At 42.8% G+C, this 21,363-nt stretch overlaps 1 protein-coding gene across 3 annotated transcripts in view; it reads right to left on the reverse strand.

Annotated features, from left to right (window-relative positions):
• ZBP1 (Z-DNA binding protein 1) overlaps positions 1-21,363 on the reverse strand; it is a 236,830-nt gene that overhangs the window by 136,660 nt on the left and 78,807 nt on the right. For all 3 annotated transcript variants that reach the window (XM_086932516.1, XM_086932514.1, XM_086932515.1), the window contains exon 2: positions 19,614-19,835. In XM_086932516.1, coding sequence (XP_086788642.1) covers positions 19,614-19,835 — 222 coding nt within the window. The remainder of the gene's footprint in view (positions 1-19,613; positions 19,836-21,363) is intronic.

Raw genomic sequence — 21,363 nt, forward strand, 5'->3', positions numbered from 1 at the left:
GGGAGAGGTGGGGTTGCTGTTTTAAAAACATTGCTCGGGACTGCTGCACCTCCTGCAGCCCCCGCACAACACATTGGTAAAATGTTGGCCGTGCCACAGCCCCTCCTCCGCTACCACAAGCATCAATTTGGGGTGCATTATGGGGCACTCCTTGGCCCGATTTATTCATACTTCATGAACGGCTTCCTGCTTGCCTAAGACAGGGAGCAACAGTGTTTTTGTTTCTTTTCGTTTTTGTTTTTCTCAGGTGTTCTGGTCCCACCATGGACACGCACAGCTGGTAGGGATCTTTCAAGGCTGCCGGAGCGGCCCAAGGCTCCCATGGCCTAACTGGTTAATCGCACGCCCTGCACTTCTTGTGCACTTCACGGGAGACAACCCTGTTTTCTTGTCTCCCACACTGAGACAGCGACAGTGTGCTCCCGCTCACCGCTTGACGCAGACACAGGGAGATGGGGAGGCATACCGCCTGATTGGGGATCACTTTTGAACTCAGGCTGCCTTGTTCTGTCGCTGGACAATGTGGTCCACTTGGCCAAAATTTAGCTCAAGGAGGGGAATCCACACATACCTCCTCCCCAGGGAAATTATATAAATAACTATGCACCGAGCACAGGGAGTTATTGTAGAGAATACTACAAAGTGCATTGCGTTCAATTTCTTCATTTCCTTTCCCCAAGGGGGGACAGATGTAACAGGCATGTTTCTCAGGCCCCCTGGGGTTGATTTTCATGGTTTGTGGCTTGTTTGTTTCCCCTGCATCCAACAATATCATTTTCTTCACGCCTTCTGGCCACTAGGGGGTGCTTTTCATATGGAGCTAGATTTTCTGACCCTCTGTGCCAGATGTGTCCTCTTGGTGCTCTCTCTTGCTTGTGGGACCATATTGTGCAGCCCCACAGCAGACAGCCCTCCCTGCCACACTCTCCAGGTCTCAGAGCCACCTGGCCACTCGAAGGGCAACTGTGTGTCAGAGTCAAGGGCCAGTCCACAGAGAGTCCGAGGGAACCACTCAGGGTCCCCTAGCTGATCTATTGCCCCAACTGATACTCTGGGGGCGTAAGGGGGGCAGTTCCATTGCCCATGGAGAGACACATCCAAGTTCTGGGAGTCATCTGGAGTCAAATCCCAAAGTCCATCCTTGCACTGCATGAGGTGGCTTTTCCTTCCAGCTATGTATTCATTGTTGTTGCTCCCACGTCCAGTGTCTCCTCATCTTTCTCTCCCTTGTGCAGGCTTTTTTTTAAGTGCAGATGGAAAGTTGTAGAAAAGTCAGGCACCCCTGGTCAATCCTAGGAGGCTGCATCATCACTCAAACCCTTTCACAATCCCAAAGGACAGCATCCTGGGATAATTCAATATAACAATTACACATTGCCGGAAGAAAGAGCTCCCCTGAAAGTCTCAGCCCTACCCTACCTGACACAGTTGCCTGATTCCTTCCCACCAAATTTCATAGATGAGTCCCTCCTGGTTTAGCTCCAAAGATGTGGCCTCCTCCTTTGTTCACATATCTGCTCTTATTCTGGCACTTGACGACAAATCATTTGTCTCTGCTCCTAATTTGATTCTGGCCTTTGAATCACACTGCTGGGCCAAGTTAACTGATGTGCTGGCCAGCAGGAGGATCAAAGGCTTCTCAATCCAATAGGTCCACTTGCCCTTGGTTATACCTGTTCCTGGGAGAGAAAAGCTGGTAACAGAATCTGCTTGTGTTAGTTACTTTTGATACTACACCTGGCCTGAGACGGCTAAACCTCACAGAAACATAGGATGCTAACCAAACCTTTGGAGTCAGTCACAGGAAAGCCAACTGTGGCAATTAGGTACGGGCTTATGCGCTCAAGGAAGGTCTTTCAAGAGACAACTTGAATGAGTCATCTTGGAACATCTCAAAATGCTGTGGAGGAGGGCAAGCTCAGGGGTGGAGTCATGATTTCACCCTATGATTGAGTTGAGGTGCCTATTGACTGTGGACTGGTCTAAAGGAATGAGACCTACAAAAGGAGGAGGGCACTGGCATTGACTGACACAGGTGCCCTGCAAGTGCCCAAAGGAGACTAAGGGACATGGAGGTTGCAAGCCGGGTGGGCCCATCTACCTGTACCGGGGCCCGGAGAAATACGAGGCGCCCAGACAGGGAGGTGGGTGGCAGGAGGGCATGCAGTTATTTTTCAGGGTTTATTTCAGAGGCTGGTGTGGGCTGTGTGGCAGAAGGCCTGGTTTCTTTTTTCCTTTGCTGTGTGTGAGGCAGAGAGTGTTTTGCACAATGTTTTACAAGGGAACATACATTTTTTATAGTTGGATTTGAAAGGGTAATGGTTCCTCAGAGGGTGGGTGTGGGGTTGGAAGTCAGACATAATTTTTTTTATTTGGTGGAGATTAAGGGCATCTTGAGGTTGGTGGGGATGGGTGGCAGACTGGCAGGGTATTTTTAACATTTTTTACATGCTATAAGTGGCTCCATGATTATTAATTTGCCCATGCATATTTGTTGGAAGCATGGGCAGACAGTTTGGGGGGGGGCATTATACATCATAAAATTATACACAGGTAAAATGTGAATAACGAGTGAGATGTTGCTTAGCCAGCGAACCTGGCGGTGCCAATTTCTTAGTGCTGTGGCCTCACCTTTAACTATCCCGAAGACATCCTGTGGAATGCACACATTTGCTATCAACAGCACTTCAGGTCTCCCACTGAGCCTAGAAAGCAGAGGACAAAGTTTGGAGTTTCAGGATCCATGCCCTTCCCAGCCAGGACCGTCTGAGCCAAGGCAGCCGGCGGACGGCAAGTGAGGGAAGGGCTTGGTGGTGGCTGTACTCTCTCCTGAGAAGCCATCGGACCTGCGAAACAAGTCTGCTACTTGAGCTCCAGGGGCTTCTTTCCTGTACCGCTGTGCTCGTTGTGGCCATGCCAGGAGTGGCCCATATCCAAGCTACTGCTCCAGAAGCTCCCCTCATGCCCTCCTTTCTATATAATGTATTGTAACCAGCGTGATTGTTAGAAAATCTGAAGCTCATTCCACCCCCACCCCCATATTACTGACCAACCTACGCTCCTGGACTTATTCCATCATTAGAAATGGTCAAATATTTAATCCTGTCAAGGTCAGGAATAAATTGAAACAACAGAAGAGAAAGGGTTTCTAGGACCACTCTTTTACCCCTTACAGATACATTTATATCAATCAACATAAGAGTGTCAAACAAAGGAAAAAAACATCAAGAAAGAGAGCGGGAAGCCAGATGTGCAGGTAGTCAGTATAGTGGTTTACGCCGCCTATAGGTTCCCAGTTAGTAAAGGAATAGAGTGCACGTGCTTAGTGTGGAAAAAGGACCCTCAGGCCCCAACTAAAAGTTGGTAGCCAGTTGTCTTCATTGGGCCCCTGATAGTTTGAAAGGAACATGAATTGGTGATTGGAAAAGTGCTTTAAAAAGAGTGTAGGCTATTCATCAAGCAATTAATTTTATTGAGAAGGTAGCTCTAACTCTATTAAAAATGGTGAAAAAAAGAAAGGACTGGGGATTGGTTGAGTTAGTTTGAACCAATAAGTCCTCACAGTAGTGACAAATAAACAAAGATGGTCAACATGTTTCTGCTTAAGAGCCTAAAGTCAGCTCAGCATTCATCAGGACCAGAACATTCATTCTTACTCCTTGGTGGACACTCACTAAGGTATCCTGACCTAAGGTGTAGAAAACGGAAAAAATTGACTAATACAACCTGATATAGTAAAAGTTCCTATGGAGGATAATATCCAGTGGTCTCGCCTCATTAAGGGAGACAAAAAAATTGAAATTGTCCGGTTTGGAACATCATGGGCTGGCGGCAGGGGGAAACCTTCACGCTCAGTCAATTTGCTGCTAAGCGACTCCCCGCCTGTGAACCTGTTTCAGCCACGTCCGCCGCCCGATACATCGTTATCGTTTTTCCACACTAAGCACGTGCACTCTATTCCTTTACTAACTGGGAACCTATAGGTGGCGTAAACCACTATACTGACTACCTGCACATCTGGCTTCCCGCTCTCTTTCTTGATGTTTTTTTCCTTTGTTTGACACTCTTATGTTGATTAATATAAAGGTCAGGAATAAATCAGAGTCCAGGGTGTAACGGAACACTCAAACATTTGATGGGAGTTCATGAGGAACGGTTTATTTTATGGAGGAAAAAAGTTTTAAATTGCATAGGAAATTGAACACTATATACAATTAGGGATGCAGAAATGTCTTCAAATGTTGCGCATTGGAATTCTAGGGGCACATGCATCAAGCATTTTACCTGTCGCAATCGGCCCATTTGCGAATGGTAAAATGCAATTTGCGATGCAGCAAACAAAATGCATTCGCAAAATAGGTAATCGCATTTTTTTCGATCACCTAAATTGTGAATGTATATAGGGAATCGCAAATTGCGATTCCCTAAATGAGATGCATTATGCATTCGCAAATTGCGCTTACGCAAATTGGAATTGCAAATTACCATCAACTTCAAGTTGACGGTAATTTGCAATTCGTTTGAAAAATGCTAATAAATGCATTTTTCCAAGTACATTGTGGTGCACACGTTACTATCTCAATCTCAATCAAAGATGTGTTTATTTAGACCAATGGCCTTTAAACAGTACAACATTAAAATATGATAACAAATACATATAATAGTAATTTCCATCTATTAAAACATAAATAAGTAGTTCAGATAAAACCTATATTGCAATAAAATCGTTATACAATTCTTAAAAATACACCAAACCTCTACTTGTTTTCAATAAACACTGCATTAACTGCCTTCATAAATCTACCAATAGCACATGCTACATCTAAGAAACGCATCTCAGTTAAAAATTCTGTGGCATGCCCTTGAGTCATAATTCCATATTTCAAAAATATTGGGCGTAACCATTGTCTCCACTGTTGTCTGAGTTTTAAGCAAACCAACAAAATATGCAACCTATCACTTTTGGTGTTCAATCCACAGACACAATTCCCTCCTATGCCAATCATTTTTGCTATTGCCGTATTACTCATCTTAAAGGGGTTAAGACCAATCCTTACTCTCAGCACTTCATTTCTTAACAGCGGACATGGTAAAGTGTCCAGTAATGGGTAACTCACTATATAGCGCTACTCATTTAACATAAAATCTACAGATTTTTTCTCTCTTAGATAGTGGTAGTCATTTCACAGTTCTTTGCCTAACGCTTTCAGCTCACTCTTGGAAATATCAATATGTAAGGACTGCGGAAGCTGCTGAACTTTCATAGCCATGCAGACGGTGGCCAGGTTAGCCCTAGTCCTTTTTGCCCATTTTAATTCACTGCGCACAATTTCATTCTTGCACAACTGAGAATTTTTTTGTCCATCTTCCCCATTCAGTTTCCCCCAGAATCTTATTAGGGCTTTTGCGGCCGGCATAGTCCTTGAGATCAGGCCAGTTTCCAATCTTGTTGCTTGGATCATAGCAGAACTGGGGAGTGACAGTAAATACGTCCAACATTTTCCCTCCTCAGCATCCCACCTGCCTTTTCCGCTACTACATAGCAATTCAGCTCCATATAGGAGTTGCGGGGAGATCATTGCTTCATAGGTTTTTAGCACCGGTCTGCATGACATATCTCTAAAGGATTTATTAAACTTTTTCAGCCCGCTCACCAAGGCAATAGCCCTAGTCTTTAGGGCCTCTAGGTGGATATTCCCTTTCAGAGACCGCTCGAACCAAATTCCAAGGTACTTGTATTCAGTCACTACTTCCAGTCTCTCGGATCCTAAGTGCCAGTTAAATTTGCTTTTAGTTTTCCCCAAGCAAAGCACTCCCACTCCCTTTTTATGGATCGTCTGATAATTGGCCCTCTCCAGCTTTCTGGAATAATACATGTACTCAGAATTCTATCAAACAACCTGTGCAATAACTCTGCCCACCAATTTGGGCGACTTTTTATTATTATCGTGGGCATATCGTCATGACAAGCAGCATGGGTAAGGCTTAGTCTTGCGATTGTATTTCTAATGTTTGTTAGTGCAAACATATCTCTGGTATCCTCACCTACTCTCTCCCAAGGTGTTGCCTGTTCCTCCACCGTCTCGCCTTCTTCACCATATATCTCCTCCAGATGGTCCACCCAACCTTGGACCAACCTTGGTCAACCTTGGTCAACACAGACCATCCGACCCTGGGATTTTCCCGACCCCTCTTGTACTAATTTCCAAAAGTCTTTTGTGTTTTTAGTTTCGATAGCCTCTATCATAAGTCTCCAACACTTTTCTTTGAGCTCTCTTTTCTTGTCTCTGATTAAGTTTTTTTACCTGTGCCTTAGCCTCATCAGTTCATTATGGCTTTCACTAGTGTACCTTAATTTCACCTTCCTTATTTTCGCCTTGAGGGCCTTACATTCCTTAGTATACCAATTGTTTCTATTGTTTTGGTTGTTAGAGGCTACTACATTTTTTTATCCTTTCCCATTTAAAGCTACTCTTAAGCATTGTACAACCTGCCCAATGATCTTCTCATACCCTTTCAGGTGGGGCTCTACACTATCACCCATTGGCTGATTTTACTGATAAGTTGACAATTTTTCCATATACTCCTCTGTTAGTCTTGTGGACAGTCTTTATCGGGTATTCCAACTGGACTGGGATCACCTTTTCCCTTTGTACTACATTCCCTCTTTTTAGTTTTAACTTCAGAGGATGGTGATCACTTCCTTCCTCAGAGCCAACTTTAAAATCCCTTATTTATCAAAATTCCAGGCGTGCATATAAATATAATCAATTGGGCAAATTTGTTGGCCGATCTGAAAGGTCTGATGTGCTGGTCGATCCTCGCCTACTGCCCATTAAAGCAAACTAAGCCTTTCGAGCCCAGATAATTTCCCAGTGCTATATCACATTTAGATCCTTTAGTTAATGGGAATGTTGCCGCCTTTATATTGAATCATTTTAGCATTTCTTTGGACCATTTATCCATTTTATTTGGGTTCAATCTGTGGTTCATGTCCCCCATCAATATGAGGATATCTTTCGGATAGCTTTCACATAACCAATCAATGTCTTCTTTCATCCTTTTCATTTCTAGCCTATATTTCTCAGACTGCCCCCCCCTGTATATATACATTAGCTATTATCAGATTTTCCTTCATAGGGTATGGGTCCCAGGGCTCCACCTTGCATGCTACTAACCATTTACAAGTTACTGATATGGGTGTTACCTTTCTAGCTATTCTAGTTGCTATTAGGATAGAGATTCCTCCTGTTGGTGGCCCTAGCTGCCCCGTTGTTGCAGGCTTATTGACCGGCACAAATCCTTCTACTGAGGGGGTTTCAGCGAACAGCCAGGTTTCTTGCAAGCACACAATCTCATGAATATCTATTATTTTGTTTTAGAGTATATGATTTTGAAATTTTACTGAAACCATTTATGTTCCATGAAAGAACCACAAGGCGGTGTGATGACCCAGTATCCTAATCTATTTCACTTAGCCACTCCTCATCACTATTTTGTGTGCACCACAAGTGCATACTTACCTTTTTTGGGGGTGCATCAGGGTGGCCTTTTGGCACCCTTGAACCCTTGAAATTGCATGGGCAATTTGCGAGTACCTATTTGGTACTCGCAAATTGCGAATGCAATCCCATTCACTCCTATGGGCCTCTAGACCCATAGGAATGAATAGGAAGCCATTCCTTAATTGCGAATCGCAATTTGCGATTTGCAATTAAGCAATATGAAGGAATTGCTAATATTTTAGCGAAACCTACATGCATAGACAATTGCGATTCCTTAATAGCGATTCCTTAATAACCGCCATTAAGAGTAGCAACTGCCCAGCTTGATGCATGTGCCCCCCTCTCCTAGTGCACCAGTGGGAACCGACACATGTTCAGCTTTGAAGGCATGCTCCTGAAAACTTTCATCTATTGAGAAGCAAAAAAACAGAAATTAACTCCAAACCTAAGCAGAAAACCACAAGGTTATATTTTCAAGATTGATTTTAAATCTAGCTCCATGATTTATAGTAATGAAGCCTCCTACCTGAACAAAGCTTAATTTTCAGATTCACAATGACCATGAGACTGGTAATTGAAGACTATCAATGCCATATATAGACTACTATGTAGGTATTTGATTTAGAGAGAACAAACTACACCAAAGTTTCCAGGATTTGCTTGCTGTTATAAGTTTTTTCCCCATTTTTCCCCTTGTTGAACTTATAATTTTAAAACAAGCAGTGGCAAAGCCAACAGGCCTGGCCTTGGCAAGCTGGTTTGGAAGTTAATAGTTCTATGTTGCCAGCATTTATCAAAAACATAAAAAGATTTTTAAAAAGAAAATATGCCATCACCTAAACATCACAACAATATAGTGGCAATATTTGTTTTAAACTAGAAAAAAATAATGACCATCTATTTATAATATTAATAGAACAGCCATGAAACTTCCCCCTAGGCAGAGAACAGGTATAGCATGTTTTTAAATAGTTTTAATGCACATAAAAGGAAAATAGGATTTATATTAGTGCAAACAAAAGGTACAATTGACTTTTAATTAATTTCTGTAACCTGAAGACATAGTTTAAACACACCAGGGTGACTGGAAAACATAAATAAGGATAAAGGAAAGAAAAAAATAATTGTTAAAAGTAAAGCACTGGCCCACCAGCCTTGGCAATGACCTGCAGTTCTTTTTAGGTGGATGTGAACATGTGGTTATGTGTCACTCACAGTGGAAGAGAGCCAGTGATAAGCATGGGCTGACATATTTCCCTATGCTGTATGCTGTGGTGGGCAGAGCAAAGTATGTATGAGACTAAACAGATCAAAGGATGAAAAGGGATGGGTATTTTTTATTTTGCGGCTGCCAACTATCATAGACTCTACAAATTTTGTTCCATTATTCCTTACACTATCACACTTTAACAGGCACGTAATGTTATGACAAAATGCAGATTCTCAAAGATTTAGTGTATAGAGATTCATGATTTCATTAAAGACAAGGAGGCTAACACTATGCATTAACCTTTTATTTACCACCTCTGAGCAACAAACATCTCAAAGTTCCAAGAAAAGGAACATTTTATGACTCATAAAGCAAAGAGAAAACTTCAGTCCTTATAATCCAACTGCATTCCAACTTCTCCCTCTTTTGATGGTGCTCTCTGTTCACCCAGCTCGTCCATCTTCCCTGCATGTTGCTCATTGATTGTTTAAAACATGAAAGCAAAACTTTCATAATAATCAAAATAAAATACTCCTCCAACATTCAGAAAAAGAAACAAATGTTACATTATATCATCTCAAAAAGTCCCTATCAATATAAACGACTAGAAGAAAATACATGTTCCTTCTCTCCCTTCTGTTTTTTTTAAACACAGGAGGAGGAGAAGGATAATGCTAGTCTCCTATTCTTTAGTAAAAACAATTCTCTATACACTTAACATTTTAGAATCAGCACTTTAAAGTAAGACAGAAGGCTAGCATTATGTATGTTCAAAGCAACTAAAAGCAGTATTTGAAACATGCTCCACAGGTTTAAAATAGAACTGCCTGAATACCCCAGCGTTCAACCAATCTGCTGCTTTCATCACCTCATCCAATCACGTTCCTGCTGTAAAGACTTTTGAAACCTTCATTCCTCTCACGGAATGGAATTTTAATTTATCCACATTCACTCCAGAATCTTTCATAACTGTCTTCACCCAGCTAGCAATAGTAACCACTGAAAAAACTCTATATGGCTTTGCAGATGAGATTCAACAACTCATTCAGCCCATCACTTCTGAACTCTAACATTCTTGAATCATTGTTCTTCACGCATCTTACCATTCAAAACTTAGGATAATCCTTAAATAATGGATACCATTTTGTTTTTTATCTGACAAGAGTCAATGCTCTCCTCCATATCTCAAACAACATGCCTTCTGGCTGGTAAATTCAATGGTAATGTCTAAAGCTTGAACATTAGATTCACTCTTAAAAGAAACTAAACAAAACAAATTTTCCAATTTCCAAGACAGCTGTCTCAATGATAAATATCTATTACCTGGCCAAGACTCAAATAACTTTAATGCCAAATTCACGTCCAATATACTATTATAACGTTATCTATGTGGTCTCTTCAAACCAATCCCCTTCATCACCCAGCAAAATAAAGGCCCTTTCCCAATCGATAAACCATTTAATAAAGAATGTCCTGCTGCAATAGCTGACCTATAACAGTTTACTGTTCGATACGAGAAACCCCTAGGAAATAATGTAACCAAAAAATGTGCAACCTCTACTTCATCAGCCTACACAGGATCCATGCACCAACATAACCAGGCCTTCCATGCACCACTGTATCTCTTCCCACTTCCTGGTGCCCAGGAATCATTGAAAAGCTGTGAAGCTTCTCCCCTGAGGCCTTTGAAACTTCCTGAATTCCTGAAATCTTCCTAAATTCCTGAAATCTTCCAAGGTTTCCGACTCCACCAGAGGAAGTTCCTCTCCATGTAAACATTCCAACATCCCGCTGCAAGACTGTATCAAAAGGGCACTTCCAGCGCCAACTCCATCACTGATGGTAACCAAATTTGTGTTACCCAAAAGGGGGTTTACCAACACAATTTTGCACCTCTTCCTCCTCACCTGAACCTAAACTTTCAGTATAATTGCAAATGGAGGAAAAGCATAACCTTTGTGTTTTTGCCAATTCTGAGTGAAGGCATCCACTCCCTTTGCTCTCGGATCTGGAACCCAACTGAAATATTTCTCCTTTTGAAAAGTCAAACGGAAGCAAAAACATCCTCTTCTATCAGGCCCATCCTTAAGTCTATCTCCTGAAAAATGTCCCTTCTCAACTTCCAGTCGTTGCAATCCCTTAAATTGGGTGAATTCCAGTCCGCCGCTAAATTCTCATTCCCTGGAAGATATTGTGCAGTTGCATGTATCTTGTACTCTTGGCAAAATTCAGAAAACTCTTTTACAATTTATGACAGTTTCTTTGATCTGCTTCCCACTAATCTGTTTGAATATTTTACTGGAGTTATTTTGTCCATCCTCAAAAACACTGAGACCCCTTGTAAAAGGGATTCAAAACTGCGAAGAGTAAAAAGACCAGCAATCAATTCCAACAAATTTATATGCTAATTATTCTCCTTTCAACTCCATATCCCGTCAGTTTCCTGACCCAAACACACAGCTTCCCATCCATCAAGTGCTTGCATCCAACTTGACCACAAAATCTGGAATGGTACCAAAAACTGCATACCTATTCCAGGCCGACAAATTCTTTAACTACCAGGTTAATTCCTTCCTCACTTTCTCTGTCACTGCTACCTTTTATCCATACCATAAACCTCTTGACAAACTTGATGTTTTCAATAGTTGTAACACTCTGTAATGTAAGGGACCAGGAAAAACAGCCTGAATGGACAACCAAGCAGACCAAGAGCTTGAGCAAGCTCCCTCAAAGTAGTTTTCTTCTTCTCTCTCAAATGACATACCTCTTTCTTTGGAAGCTTTATTTCCCTGTATAGCAATAGAAGATGAACCCTACACAGTATCTATTGTAAATCCCCAAAACTCCAATGTCTGTGAAGGAATAAAGAAGGACTTCTTCTGATTGACAATGAAACCCAAAGTTTCTAAAAAATCTTTCATCAAAACCAGTTACCGCTCTAACATTTCCTCCTCTTGATTCAAAATCAGGATGTTGTCCAAATATATTATCATTTTCACACCTTGCTTCTGCAAATACCCTACTACCAGCTTGAAAACCTCTATAGAACACCATGGATCCAAAGACAGCCTAAACGGAAGATATTTGAATTGGTACAACTGACCATCCCATTGGAACAGTAGACGCTATTGACTCTCCTTATCTATTGGAACTGAAAAATAAGCATCCTTCAGATCTAACTTTCCCATCCAATCTAACTACTGCAGATTACCACTCAACATATGTATCCCTTCCACCATAAAATGGTGATAGAATATAAAACGATTCAAAGATCTTAGACTTATCACTGGTCTCCATTCCTTGTCCTTATTTTCTACTAGAAATATAAGTACTCACAATATTTTTCTCCACCTCTGAAATGTTTACAATGTCTTTTTTGTCCTTCAGCTATTGAATCTCCTTTGATACTATTTGCCCTGCTTGTGATTGAAAACCAGCTCCAGGGGCTTTGACTCCTGAAATGGTACCTCTTCGAATTCTATTGCATAACCTTTGACTGCTACTAACACCCAGAAAGCCTGAGTTATTGCCTTCCATTTCTGAATGAAATGTCTTAACCTGCCTCTCACGTTTCCAAGGGTAGAACCAAAAATAGTCTGCATACGCACCTTGTGCTAATGATGTTTGATGACCACTTCTTCTCAAGGCACTGCTTCTATCACGCTCAAATTCTGTCAGGGATGTTTGTTTTATAATCTGCAACGGTCTTTCCTCTAACTTCACAGCACACGTCATAAGAACGGGCCAAATTCCTATACAAAAACACCTGCAATCTGGTACATGCCCAAAACAACAACAGCATCCCGCTGTTTTCAAATGGCTGAAGCTGCCAAGGGCAACTTTGCTCTTACTCAAACGTGCGAACTTGAGAGCTCAACTCGTGTCAGTGCAGAAACCAAGGGGCATATTACCAAGCAATAGCGATAAATATCGCTATTGCTTGGTTAGAGACAAAAATTTACCGCTGCGCTGTGGCTATTTTTACCGCAAATAAACCTTGGTATTACCAAGGTTTATCGCAAATGCGATAAAAATCGCTGCAATGCATGAATATCGCAGAAAAGTCAGCGATATTCATGCATTAGCGAGCTAATGCTCTTAGACATGTTATCCACCTCCCATTGGATAACATGGCTAAGAACTGCTCAGGGCAGGTGTTAGCTTTTGGAGATATTCGCGCTTAGCGCGAATATCTCCAAAAGTTGGTAATAGGAGATAGCGATGTTAGCGACTGTTTTCAGTTGCTAACATCTTGGCACGCCCACTTTGCATGTCATTAGTGATAAATATCACTGACATGCAAAGTGGGGCCCAAGATGGTCGCTATCTCCTACTAGCTGTCGCTAACTGGTGTTAGCGACAGCTAGGTAATAGGGAGATAATTTTATCTCCGCTTTCTTGGCTTTTAAAGCCAAAAAAGCGGAGACAAACCCCCTTGATAATATGCTACCAAATTCCTCTAGAAAGATTTGCTACAAGGTGCGAGCCCAAAACAGCCACCTGCTGTACACATATGTTTGAAGCTTGTGAGTGCACCTTTGCCCTCTACTGAACGTGCGGCCTAGAGAGCTCGAAATGCATTTCCAAGCCAGCTCCGAAGCCAAGGATCATTATAAACTACCTTTAAACTTGTATCTTACTAAAATATTCATATTTTTAGCTTACAACCTTACCTAGTCTGAATATACATATTAAATGCAATTTGTTAGTCTTAAATAGATGTTTACCAACCTTCTTAATTAACAGGAAAAAACATAACCATTATTTCAAACAGATAATAACTGTGCACCACACATCCTATCCCCTAGAAAAATGTCGCTCATACGAATCTATAAATTGGATTGAACTAGATCACTCAGCAACTCTCAAAGAAAAAATTAAATAGCCTAAATAAACAGCATGTACTTTTCTGCTCAGAAGGAACAAACAAAAGAGGGAGAAGTAGGAATGTTTTTGGATTACATGGATTGAAGTGTTCTGTTAGTTTTATGAGTTATACAATGTTCTTTTCTTGGAACTTTAAAAAGTTTGCTGCTTAGGGGTGGTAAATGAAAGGTTAATGCATAATGCTAGCCTCTTGTCTTGACAAAAAATCAAGCCTTACTCTACCTCATGTTATACAATGCTTTGGGATGGTGTACTGTAGGCTCTGGTTGTATATTGTATTATATTGGTTGCATATTGTAGACCTCTGTGACTAAGTAACTAAAGGAACCATCAGAAACCTGTAGGGATTCACTTGTCGCCACTTTGTAAATCTAACACACTAACGGAAGCAACCACAGACGGTCATCGATAATTCTTATAAGATCCCAATATTTCATCTGTATGGTACCGCTTAAACCTCAGTCATACTCCAATAATGCATGTCATATTCTCCAAAATTGCCATTTTTACAAAACTGTATTTTAGTTGAAGTGTCCCCACTTACCTCGCACTCTCCCCGTACCGACTGTGTGAGAAAGCACTTGGCCTTTCCCCAAATTACAAGTTTCTGCACAATAAAGAATATGATGTATGATGTTCTTGTGGTAATTGCAGAGACATCTAAGTCGCTCAGCACTCCTCTGCATTTTTGGAGAGGTTAGAGCTTGTGTAAGAGGTGGCCTTCAAAATGCTCAACATATGCACTAAACACATCTCTGAAACCAAGATCCATTCAGAATGCTCGTTTCCATGGTTTTAAGAAATTCTTACCATTGAAGACATTTTGAGACTGATGATAGGAAGGAACCGAATACTAGTTGTACAGAGTGACATAACTAAGAGTTTATCGGTTATGGACTTGCACCCAGTAAGTGCTCCTCCTTTTCCATGGACTAATTCTTCCTAAATTTAACACCCAAAAACCCAGAATTCCAGAAAAAACTTGCAGATTTGGGCAGAATAATTCTAGGAATACCAGCCGCGAACTGTAATTCTGAACTCAGTATTCCCATGCCACCAGCACCAAACAACTCAGATCGAGCTTCTAACAGGCAGACTTATCAAAACTTTGCACCACAACAAACTCAGGCGAAGTGATGCAAAGAGGTGTAAAGTCTTGATCAGGTACCTACTTCCCAGTCCAAACCGTTTTTGAGCCTTTTTAAGGAGCAAATAGTGATTTGCTCTGCTTTGCACTACTTTGTGCCAACGGAGTGTTCTAGTACTTTGGAGCTCATTAGGATGGCGGACGGACTTCAGTTTGTCCGCCATCGTACCGGGGATTGAGACAGGCCACCTATAAAGTGGTGGTCTTGCAAATGATATTACGATGCAGCCGCCTCCACGGCAGCCGCAAATGGCACGTTTAACATTGCGGCGGGTGCTGCTGGCTGCAGCACCCGCCGCAATGTTAAAAATGCACTGTTTGCATTTCCCTGCACTACGTGGCAAAAAATGTAGGGGGCACCAACAACCAGCCCCTGCACAAGGGGGGCCCGCAACGGGCCCCCAAATTACATCCTGCCAGCATTTCCATGGCGGTTGAACCACCATGGAAAGGCTTATGGGGATGCAGCATCCTAATCTGGTGGATGGTGCCTACTGGCACTGCCACTATTTTGTGGATTCAGGGCGGTCCGACAGAAAATCCTAACGATTGCTACTGTCGGACCCGTGGCGGATGGGCTTTCCGTCCGCAACGCACACCGCTCACCATTACAATGTGGTGGGCAGAAATTGGCCTAACGATGGCAGTGAACCTTCCACCGGCAGCATGCAGGTGGCGGGTTCACCGCCATCGTAATCAGGCCCTTTGGTTTTTCCAGCACAGCCACCCTTGGTTTTTGAAGCAAAATCCTACCTCCTAATTTTATTCGACTGGGCTTTGAATCAAAAAAGAAAAGCCTCGATGAGGCAGGCAGAAAGTTGGAGAATTATTTGTATTTCTTGTGTAAATTTCACACATTGCATATATAGTGTGGCTCAAGTGGTTGGAGCGGCAGACCCTGATGCAGAGGTCTGGCCCGGACCAGGGTTCAATTCCCCGCCTCGGCGGGTCTTGGGCTCAAATTTCCCCGGACCTGACAATTCTCGCCTTGGTGCCTATTCCAATCACGGAGTCCCACTCTGTAACTCTGGGCAATAGCTTGCTTAATCTCCACAAGGGCCCCTCGCGGCGGGATACCTGGCTTTCACCTTGGGGATGCCCAGAAATGGGTTATCGCGCAGGGGAATACCAGGATGGGTTCCCTAAGCAAGCGCCGGGAAACCCACTGCGGGTAGCTGTGCGCTATATAAGCTCAAATACATTTACATTTACATTTACTGCACTGTACAATGCACATCCACTTTGTGAACTGTTTTAAAGTTTACCTAAGCATAGGAGTTTGTACTGGAAGGGTACTCATCCTAGTGGTGTAGCATTATCCCTCACAATGCTTGGGCGCCGCTGAGCTCCAGGGAGCCCCCTTCAGCATTGTGCATGGGCGGTGGGCCCCTAACATGAGAGATCATGACTGGGTCAGGGGGGTGGGGAGGGGCCCTCCTTTACTTTGAAGGGGCCCCCTCAAGTTACATCACACCAATACCTCATCCAGGACTGTAAAGTTGCCTTCTAGGGCCAATGGAATGCTAGACATCACATACACACCTTTGCACAGTCATGAGTGTGTATGTTGAAAGGCAGTGGACCTTATTCATGAAAAGTGATGCATCGCTGTGTGAAAGCAGCTATACAATACTTTTCAGTGTGCCCTCCTTGCGACACGATGGATGCAGCGTATTTATTGTACGGCGCACCATGTCACAAGGAATGAAAGATACGTCAGAAATCCAGACGTATCTGTCGGAGCAAAACCCAGACATAGCTGGAGTTGTGTCGTAAGCATGACACAACTCCAGCAATGCATTGGAGTGGTCTATTCCCATTGCACTGCATCACCCTTATGCCTGCTGTGAGGCAAGCATAAGGTTGTGACGCAGTAGCGTCCTCGAAGTGGCGCAGTGCAATCTGATAGATTTCACTATGCCACTCCTACAATGCTTTTTCACGTGGGAATGCCCACTCTGCATACATTATACCTGACGCACGTATGGTGTAGGCATTTATAAAGTGACACATCTGCTTAGATACTTCACTTTCTCCATATGGCGCAACATGGCGCATTATTTACATCACCGCTGTATCACAAAAAGTGACGCAACGGTGGCGTAAAAGTGTCGCCAGTCTTCATAAATAAGCCCAGGGTTTTTATACTCCAGTGCAGGAAAATGAAGCAGCAGCAGGTCATATTCATAATTATGGAGCTATGCTGCTCTCTCCCCTAAGCACAACACAGCGCAGAAACTTTGGTTCCTGCGCTGCTTTGCGCTGCAATTTAGTAAATCTGCCACTAAGTCTTTCCATTAAGAAGAAACTATCACAACTCTTTATTATAAAGTTTTCTTACAATTCAGCTGTCACGTAGGGAATTATAACTCGTTTTCTCAACAGATATTTTCTTATTATCAGTGAGTTCTGACAAGAATAAAAACATCTATAACATTTATTAGTGACACTTCAGTACATCACATTGCTCCCTGCAGGCACCAGCAGCATACAGCTCCCTCCTGTAATCTTTCACTAGTTGAGAGATGACAGACAGGGGGCTGTCGTGCCAGTGGTCCCAGAGCTTTCAATTGCAGATGCTGAAAACATCCTGTACAGAAACAAAGCAAAATGCTAGCCAGCGTTAGCATTGAACCCCTGCAGTTAAAATGCAGTTTGCTCCTATGCAAGTCAAGCTGGAGCACACTGGTCAAACAGGCCCACTGCTCATAAGGCTGAAGAGGAAACATGGAAAAGAAAGGCAATATGCAGAGTTTGCTTTTCCTTTTGGAAGTCAGTGCTGAAGAAACTACTGGCTACAGAGCTGAACATGCGTGTGTGGAATTTTTTATCACTCCCGTAAAATGTACAGCTATGAAATTTTGCATCATTTTGCACATTTTTTTCAGCAGGAGACTGGTTCCAGCAGAAAATGCCTAGCAGCCTAACTGCAAACAGCTGTAAATACAATTCTAAATTCAGCAATTTGTTGGTAAATGCTTGCACTGATTCTCAATGGCAATCAAGTGGTACTGGAGTAACAAGGGGGAGGGGGGAGAGGGGCGGTGTGCCCCGAGCGGCATGAGTTTTGGGGCGGCGGTTCCAAGGGCGTAACACAGGCCCCCGCATCCCCCGCAGGGCGGGGGGGCCTCTAGCTCAAATGGGCCCACTCGCCACTGCACTCTGGCTGGAGAGCTCCTGATAGAGCCCGGAGGGGGCCCCTCTAAGTACCGTGCAGGGAGGCTCCCTCACTTTTCGTTACGCCAGTGGGCGGTTCCCCCCTCCCCCCGCTCTTCAATATGGCAGCAAAGGCAGGGACCGCCACCAACGGCAAAGTGGCTAGCTACACCATGTTAAGTGGTGTTTTAAAGCAAAGTTTGCTAATCTTCTACAATATAATATTTTATAATTAAAAAACTCTTTCCTTCCTTGCTCTGCCTGATGCTGTGCAGAAGCGGCTCAAATATATCAGAGGTTTTGCAAGAGAAACCGCATATTTCATTTTTCTATTTCTTTCCATCTATGCGTTGAGTATTCATGGAGTTATGTATTATAATGAATAAAATACCCACGAAAAATGTAATGGAAATATTGCAAGCTAACTCATAATTCCCTGACCTTATAAAGGTACATGGCCCGAAGCATTGAGCCTCCATGTGATCATGGAACTTTCAAGGTGGTTTGCAATATCCTGATAACATACAAATGAGGTACATTATTTCATATATCCCTTAGATATAGTTTCTTGCAACCAAATAAAAAAGTGACAGAAGTATAAAAAATGTGAAAAAAAGAGAATAGTAAGGAATATAGGATAAGAGCTGTGGAGAGGAAACATGCCTTTACCCAAATGAGCTAATATAGTTCCAAAGAGAAACCCCATAACTCAATTAAATTCAGTCAATTATCAACACATTTGCAGTTGTTCTTTTCTTTTCTGTAGGAAACCTTCTCCTAGCCTGCTAGGGAAATCAGCTCTTGAATACAAATATCAAAGGATGGAGTCCTTGCTGATGAACACTCCTTATTTACCATGAGCAGCACCCGTATTTACCATAAGCTATAGGATACCCACACTATTACTGGGAATTGGCCGGCAGTAGTTCTGGTGTGTAGATCACTACGTGAACAGATGTTAACCTCTTGGACGCTCATGACGAGTTCAGCTCGTCATGAGCCACGGCGCTCCGGTGCTCATGACGAGCTGAGCTCGTCATGACCGCGCCTGTTAGATGGAACGCTCGCACGCTGGGCTGATTCCCCTGCTGTGCTGAACGTTCCATTGGAACGGGCGCGGTCATGACGAGCTCAGCTCATCATGAGCACCGGAGCGCCGTGGCTCATGACGAGCTGACCTCGTCATGAGCATGGGGGCGCTGTACGCGCCCCCCGCTCCCGCCCCCCAGCACAGCGGGGGAATCCCGCCAGCAGCGAAGGGGTTAACAACTGATGGCAAATCACTGGAGGGGTGATCCTGGGCATGGAGTTACTTCTTCTGGCATTTTCAAACTAGATACAGGCAATCTCAAGAGTCCTAGACCCGAATGGAGACTAACAACTCTAGTCTTGGAATTACTAAATCAGTTACTGCATGTGATTCCTGATTCTGGGCCCTTTCCAGGCACATTTTCCTGTTGCTTTTAGCCGGATCCGAAATGTGTGTAGGAAGCCATCATGTTTTACATGCAACTGGCAAAACCTTAAATCATGTGGTGTGGCATCTCCCACAGAAATACCACTCTGCAGACAACTTGAACCGGGCTTCCTAGAAAATGCATATTCCAATATTCTTACTCCCGTATTAGTGTAGGTGATATGTGTATTTCACTGAAGTGGAGCATCAAACGTGTTAAATTGTAATCTGTACATGTTTTGAGATGTTTACCATTTTTGAGTGGTGAGGTTTCTTGGCACTCTTTCTCGCTGGCACTTTCACAACACACCTCCCAGTGGTTCGAACCTCGTTTTTTCACCTTTTTCTTTTTTTCCATTGTGTACAGATGTTTGTTCGCTTCACTCTTTGTAATAGACAGGTGTTCAGCAACGTCCAGGGCTTTTTTGGGAGAGGAACCATTCTTTAAAAATTCCAGAATTCTCACATATGTCTCTAGAAGGAAAGAACCATATTATAAATTTGGTGAAAAAAATAGATTGCATTCAATGTTTGTGAACTGTGAGCTTTTATTTATAATTGTATGATTTGAGCATGTACGTCAATTCACCAAAATGACAGGAATCGCGGAAGTGACATCACAACCCTTTTCATTCCAGTGGCCTTACAGGAAGTGACATCACAGGACCCGATGACTAAGCAACAGGTGATGTCCCATGACATGTGACCCTGATGACATCCCCTGCATTACATCACTAAAGTTAAGAACCCTACAATAATTGCAAGATTAAACACATTCTTTAACAGTTGCTAAAGCAGATACATGTCTAATTTAGTTATCAAAAATATTTTAACTAATATACAGTCATAATATGACCGGAGTGCACCCACTTCCTACCCATTTGGAAACAGTTGCAATTGCATATGCGAATACAGTCATAAACAGTCATACCCTAAAATACCCAGGCTCAATGAGTGAATGACAATATTTTAAACAAAGAATTCAGAACACATCTATTGTTGGATTTTTTTTAACCATGTTCTTTGATAATCTGAAAGTGAAAGAAGTATAAACTCTTTGCTATATATAATAAATACTTTAGTAAACAATATGAAAATACTATAATATTAGGATCTTATACAGTACCACATATCACAGAGAGCTTCTTCTTGCTCTGACGGAATGATGAATGCTGATGATGTCTAGACCAGAAGGGTGCAATGTGAGCACCCTGCTTCCATTACCCAGAACAACATCCTCAGAAACAGTCCCATCTTATGTTTGCCAGTGCAAACCCCAGTGCTCAGCCTCAGCACACACAGCCGTGGCGCGTGCAGGTAAGAGTGTTGTGCCCAGGTTGGGGGGGGTTGGGTTTGGAGGAATGCAACAGACGACGACGAGGGAAAAATAATTATTTATTGGGGTGGGGGGGGGGGTTGGAGGAATGCGACAGACGACGATGAGAGACAAATAATTTTTTATTTAATTTTCCCTCCTCCTCGTCTGTCGGAATCCCCCCCACCCGGCCGCACCGCTCTTAGCTGCACGAGCCGCGGCTGATCACACAACCTCACTGGCACCACATCTGATATCCCCGGGCAATGCTACAGCCTCTAGTGCTTCCAATAAATATTTGTCGGTGAGCGTACTGCAATTTGATTTTCTACCTGAGGTGATCAAGTCTCCCATTTAGGCAAATTAAACGGCATTTATGCAATTCACTTCAGCAGGATAAATGACAGAGAGGGTTTGCTGGGATTCAAGTTTATGTGCATGGCGATGAAACACAGATCCCTGTAGTACAAGCCTTAGTCTTCTGAACCACCAGCTCTGGTTTATACTAAAGCACAGTGACCAGATTAACAATTCTTAGCAGGATTATAATTCTAGGAATGGTCAGTACCAGCAGCACCCAGCACAGGTACTTCTTAGCAAAGATGGTATACTAGTGATGGGCAAATACAGATCTTCCCAGTACGCTTCATACACTTTTTATGGCATATTACTAGCACCTTTCGGCAG

Source organism: Lissotriton vulgaris, chromosome 7, assembly GCF_964263255.1.
Source record: "Lissotriton vulgaris chromosome 7, aLisVul1.2, whole genome shotgun sequence".
Classification (NCBI taxonomy): Eukaryota; Metazoa; Chordata; class Amphibia; order Caudata; family Salamandridae; genus Lissotriton; species Lissotriton vulgaris.